The sequence below is a fragment of the Megachile rotundata genome, chromosome 8 (genome assembly GCF_050947335.1).
Source record: "Megachile rotundata isolate GNS110a chromosome 8, iyMegRotu1, whole genome shotgun sequence".
NCBI lineage: Eukaryota > Metazoa > Arthropoda > Insecta > Hymenoptera > Megachilidae > Megachile > Megachile rotundata.
The window spans coordinates 10,146,659-10,153,055 of NC_134990.1; the positions used below are offsets into that span (position 1 = coordinate 10,146,659).

The 6,397-nt window shown below is 25.8% G+C and overlaps 1 protein-coding gene across 1 annotated transcript; it reads right to left on the minus strand.

Annotated features, from left to right (window-relative positions):
* Nucleotides 1-278: 278 nt before the first annotated feature.
* WDR79 (Telomerase Cajal body protein 1 homolog) lies at nucleotides 279-2,377 on the minus strand. The gene is made up of 5 exons (XM_003701899.3): nucleotides 2,097-2,377; nucleotides 1,406-2,019; nucleotides 1,084-1,316; nucleotides 780-1,013; nucleotides 279-714 (listed from the first exon to the last, which is right to left on the minus strand). The coding sequence occupies exons 1-5, from the start codon at nucleotides 2,139-2,141 to the stop codon at nucleotides 497-499; spliced, it is 1,344 nt and encodes a 447-aa protein (XP_003701947.2). The 5' UTR covers nucleotides 2,142-2,377; the 3' UTR covers nucleotides 279-496.
* Between the last annotated feature and the right edge of the window lie 4,020 nt (nucleotides 2,378-6,397).

Consider the following 6,397-nt stretch of genomic DNA (forward strand, 5'->3'; position numbering starts at 1 on the left):
GAATAAAAGTACTAACAAGGGGAATGCTCGGCCTTCGGAACACCGATTTGCTCTAACTGGTTCAAACTTAGCACATTTCAGGAGGTCCTGAAAGCACTAATTTTGATCTTTTATTTCTTCTTTACTAATAAAATAGAAGATAAAATTAAAAAAAGTACAAACACACGATATAAGACCCTAATTTTTCATATATTTCAGTATTTATCAAATTGAAAGTTTAAATTTGAAATTTTAAAAAATGTTTATTTATGTCAACATGAAATATTTGTGTATATAAATTGTTAGGTTTAAAAACTATATCTTTCGAACATTTATTAAATAAAAATATACATTCCCTTATATAATGTACATGTATTCTTTCATTTTTAGAATTAATATCACATATAAAAGCACTAGAAAATGCTTTACTAAAGAGTATTAATAATTTATTTATAAATTGTAAAATAACATACATATATTTACATTTATAATAACTTATCATATATGTAAATTATAATCAAGAAAAGCACCATAATCTAACACTATTGTCTCTGTTTTGTATTGTATTATCACAAAGTCTTTGTCCTGTACTTGTAGCAAGTATTGGCAAACTCTTATGTACACTTATTCCATTTATGCAATCATTAGATAGCTTTATTTTGTACATTGTGTTAAGATCTTCATAATTTATGTCTTCTGGCAATTCCCAAACTGCAATGTATCCATCTGTACCACCTAAGAAAAAATAAATACTCTAAGTAGTTTATGTTACTTTATCATATAATTACTCATTAACATACCAGAGATTATTTGCTTTCCATCGAATGACACATTAAATTGTATTCTTTGGTTCGTGTCAGACTGTCGCCCTTGAAGGGAATAGAGTATAGTGCCTGGGTTGCGAAGGTCCCAACATAGAAATTCATTACTACGTCTAACAGCTGAAAATAATTTTGTTCCACAAGAGCTGAATTCGATTTGTGTTACACCACTTCCTGTTTTAAAAGTACATAGAGGCCCATCTCTATATAAACCTAATAAATAATATTAATAACAATTCTTAATACATTCATAAATATATATTATTTAATATTATATATTTACCAATGCATTTAGAATATGTTCCAAATGCAACTAGTCCAGGCATAATAGGATTTTCTCGTATACAAGAGACCAATCCTGTTACATTTGGAAAATCTGTTTTAAACTGAATAGTATTTATTTGACGACCTGGACGTTCTACATCAAAAGTTTTTAGTGCATTTTTAAAACCAGCCCAGACCTCTCTAGCTGAGTCAATAAACTGAACACTAATTGAAGATTCAACCTCATCAACTCTAATAAAAATGAAATAAATATAATTTAATTAAATGTATATTCAGCATACTATTAATGAAATTTATAAATATATGATACAATTACTAACTGATTGTAAGCTCGGTACGTTGCTCTCAGTTCACCATTAAAAGCATCCCATAAGTGTATAGGGCTTTCTCTACTTGTACTCAAAAAGCAACAAGTTGTCGGATCCCAGGAATTCATAAAAGGATACCAACAAGTGTCATATATAAGTCCTCCTTCTTTTATAGTTAATGCTACTGGTAAATTTGTAGATGTCAAAGTTGGGGGAATTTTCTGTGAATATAATTCTCTAGGAAGTTCATAAATTCGAATTCTAAAATCTTCAGAAGGTACTAATAAACATGTTCCATCAGGAGACCACTGACAGCCTTTTGTAAAATTTTCATATAATTCCGTAGGTTGATATTCTTTCGTTGCTTCACACAATAATTTTGGTGCATTAGACCAATTATAATAAAGCAAACTAGAAGAGACTGATATTTCTGTACCTTCTATACATTTATTATCTTTGGTTACATCTAATGAATCTTCATTATTATCTTTTTCTTGTAATTCTTCTACAGTTTGTTCTTTGAATGTTTTATCTGGCATTTCATTTTGGGGTGAATTTTGTGACTTGATTAGTATACCTACTGTTTCCTGCAATTCTGATAGATCTTCAATTGACATTGACATTGGCTGAAATATTAAATAATAGACATTATTCTAATATAAAAGTTTATTTATGAAATATTAAAATTCATGTTGAAAATTACCACAACAGGTTGTTCTGAAGTTTCCATTTTTTCACAGTGTTCCATAGCTACTTTAGGTACAAGTATACCAATCTTTTGTCGTAAGAGAATATTTTTTAAATATTCATTATATATAGTTTTGCTTTTATTTTATTGAACATGTTACAACAGTTAAATCAACTGTCTTTTATAGATAAAATTGCATCATACAGAAACAATTATGCTTAATGAAATATATATTTGCTAAGATGTCTTAGAAGATAATACTTATTAATAAAAGAATAGAAATAAACTACTACTACTACTACTACTACTAATAATAATAAATACAGAAATTTAGTTCAATAATATTGTAAAATTGAATACATAATTACATACTGTAATTAATTTGAAGAATTTTAAATTTTCAATATTTCATAATAAATATATGAATTAATATAAAATACAATTTAATTCTAAAATAATTATTTTATTCATTTAAATTATAGGTCACAAAGAATACAAATATATTATTTTATTTATTGCGCATAATAAATAAATAACCTCATTACATTTTATTATTCTATAAAAACACGTGTTTTTCATTCTACAAATCTTAGTTCACGTCGAATAAACAAAACGGATGTAAACACTGCAATATAGGAAAATTATTTTAGTTCTAATCGACTGTTTGTAGCAAAAAACAACATACCAATCGCCAATAAAAGAAGAAACTAGAGAAATGAAATCGGACCGAAATAGGGATAAAAATATAAAACTAATAAAAAGTATAAATAAGAAATGCTAAATAATACAACTTTTTTGCGGTTAATGCTGTATGAATTAATACAAGATTGTACAAAATTGATATAATAAATACTTATATAATAGCAATGCTAAAAATATTACAGCATACTCAATGAATATATTTAAAAGTTATCAAGAGTAACAGGAAGATTTTTATTTTTCTACTGACAAACGTTGCTACAAAAAAAAATTATAATTAATAATAATTAATACAATTAGGAAGTTATATTTGAAAAAAATTTTATTTACAGTAATAAAATATTAATTATTGGTTATGAAGTAACAAATTTTTATAAAAGTTGAAGCGTGAGAGGAAACTAAAGATTCCGCATATTAGGGTGGTTCCTAAATTTAAAAAATAGGTTATATTTTGATTACTTTATAATCAAATTTTAATTATTATTAATCATTTTTCATATGATTAATATGAATTTAGGAATTTTTCAATAAGACCTCTGACTTCTTTTCAATTATTCTTAAACGTGTTTTATATGGAAATTTTACCTTACCCTCCTTTATTACCTTTTTTATTTAGCGCAGTAGAGATTTTCCCCCGACAAAGTTTATGATTTCTTGTTCGTGGTCAGAAATAACAAGTAAGAAATTTTCAAGTGACCTTCGAAACTACACCCCACAAATGTACCAGGCAAAATTTGAGCACAATAGTCTCCGGTAAACATCTGCACCTGGTATTTTCGTGGAAGTTTCGAGTAAAATTGCTTCCTTTTTCCTTAAATAGGATATCTTTGTGTGAGTTGGGTCATGTACTCGGTGTGCAATATGTCGCCGCTGTCGCAGAAGAAGAAATAAGCAAAAATATTAAACCAACGTAATTTATACTATCACTCCTCAAATATTTATTTAATAATTTTAGGCCATAATACCAGTTGTTTATTAACCTCGCTGTACAGGATGTCACACGAAAATAGACAAAACAGATCATACATAAATTTTTAAATATCTCATAAAATACTAATTTTGCTAACATTGCACCGTAATACTTTTTTACGTAAAATATTTCAAGGAATCGTTTCGCGCGAAGAAATGTATAGTTTCATTTAAGCAAGTGGAAACGGGCGTAAAATTGTTGAAATTCCTTCACTTCCGGCGCAGACAGACGTGTCACGTGAGCTTCCGTTCTACGTTATTTATTTTTACATGCTTTTTATTTGTTTTTCTTCTGTTTTAGAATTATAGTGATACGTAATACACATAAAATAGTGTAATTATTAATACAGTTGTATTATTAATTAATATAATGATTAATGGAAGAGAATTTAAAAATTTTGAATTTTGGAAATTTTGAAATTTGACAAAGCTGTGCTAAATAAAATAGAGGATATATTGTAGGAATATCTATAAATGAATAAATGATTCAGATTTGTACCTGCAGGTATTATGGAAAGTAATTAACCCATGCAGGCCTTTACCCATAAACATTTATTGGTTTCTTACAATTACCAACTTTATTGTGCTTTATGGAAGAATTTTTCTAACAATTGAAGGGTCGAATTTATATTAGTGGCAATCAGAGTTGTAGCCAGAAGAAAGCAATACTGATCATTTCCTTTGCTGTTTCATTATTTTACAACATAATACAAAATTTGTATATTCTTTACAAATAATTTTTTATATTCTATACAAATTTATATTTTATGCAAATTTTTTATTTTCTATATTTTATAGTATAAAATATTGTATGAAATAAATATTAAGAGTTATAATATTGCAAATATACATACTTAATTTAACAGAAATATTTTTGTTAATATTTTTAACTTACAATATTCAAAATAGACATCCTTATATTCTGTACATAAAATGTGTATATTTTATTGTTTACTTTTATATTATTTATTACCATTTCCTTTGTCCCTAGCTGTTTTGGATTTTGCAGTACAAAATTTTTAACCAAAACCATTAAGAAAAATGTATGTATTTAATACACAGTGAAAAACTTTGTTCTGTACATTTATAAAAATATTTTTCATAAATCTGATAATAACATTTTTATAGGAAAATAAATATTCTACAAGAAATTTTTTCAACAAAAATTGTTGGTAATATTTTGTAAGAACAAAAAATTTTTGCAAATAAAATAAAAAATGTAAAATTGCCAATAAAAATAAAACTGTAAAAATAAAACTTTATTTAACCTTAAAAATACCAAAATCAACAAAATTTGCTAATAATTTGTGTTTGAACCTTATTATATGAATGCGACGTATTTCAATCATAGAATGAAACATACAACACAAATGAAATTTTAATAGAGAAATTTCTTTTGCTGTTAGAATCGTCACGAGTTCTAACAGATGAGTTCGGTACTGTTTACGAATAATATCAGCAAACTCTGTTTGTACCTGTCCCCACCACTTACAGAATTACCATCCAGAGTGCCCTGTTTCTTTGTATTGTTAAGCTTGCAGTAGGTATATAACCAGCGATTTAACAGACCTTCGGGAAAACTGCCTTGTAAAACGCATTATTCCAGAAGGATATACATGGTGTCCTATTTTAATCTACTCATGCGATCATGGTTCGACATAATCATTTTTTAAACAGGTTTTTATATTCAAATTATTTTGAGGTTATTTCACTTGAAGTTATTCTCGTTGAGGTTATTTTATTTGAAATTATTCTGTTTGCTGTTATTGTATTTTAAATTATTCTATTTGAATTTATACTGTTTGAAATTATTATGTTTAAAATTATTCTACTTGCGGTTATTTTATTCGACGTTATTCTGCCTGCAGTTACTGTATTTTAAATTATTTTATTTAAGGTTATTCTATTTGAATTAATTCTGTTTGAAATTATTATATGTGTAGTTATTTTACTTGAGGTTATTATATTTGAAGTTATTCTGTAGTTACTGTGTTTTAAATTATTCTATTTGAATTTATTCTGTTTGAAATTATTCTGCTTGAGGTTATTTTATTTGAAGTCATTCTATTTGAAGTTATTTTACTTCAAGAAGAACATCTTATGATGCAAATAGATATTCAAATAAAGATATCTTTAAGATTTTACAGAAATTTTTCTGTTTAATAAATGAAATTATATATTTTTATTTATAAAAATCTATGGTTTAGAACATTCTGTGTAAATAAATAATAGAGAACAGTGTTAAATAGTTCAATTAGCGGTAAGACATTTCAAATTTTTGGCGCCAAACCTTGCATACTGTTGAATCCTTAATATTCTGTAGTTTAACCTAGTTTGACTTTACTACAAACAATTTTTTATTTATTATTTTTAACGTTACTGTTCTATTAATATTATTTTAAATATTATTATATATTATTTTATTATTATTATATATTCTATTAATAATAATAAATAAAGTATTTATTGTGGTCTTAAGTTTTTAATACTTTATCAACTATAGTAACTTAAGAAAATAATTGTAAAAATTGAATAAATATTTTTCACTAAAATGTACGTTTAATTAAGTACGTAAATAAATATCGAAAGCAAACGAATTTCATGTCGAATGTCGTTAAGTGTAAAATTTACTAAAGGAAATGTCAAAT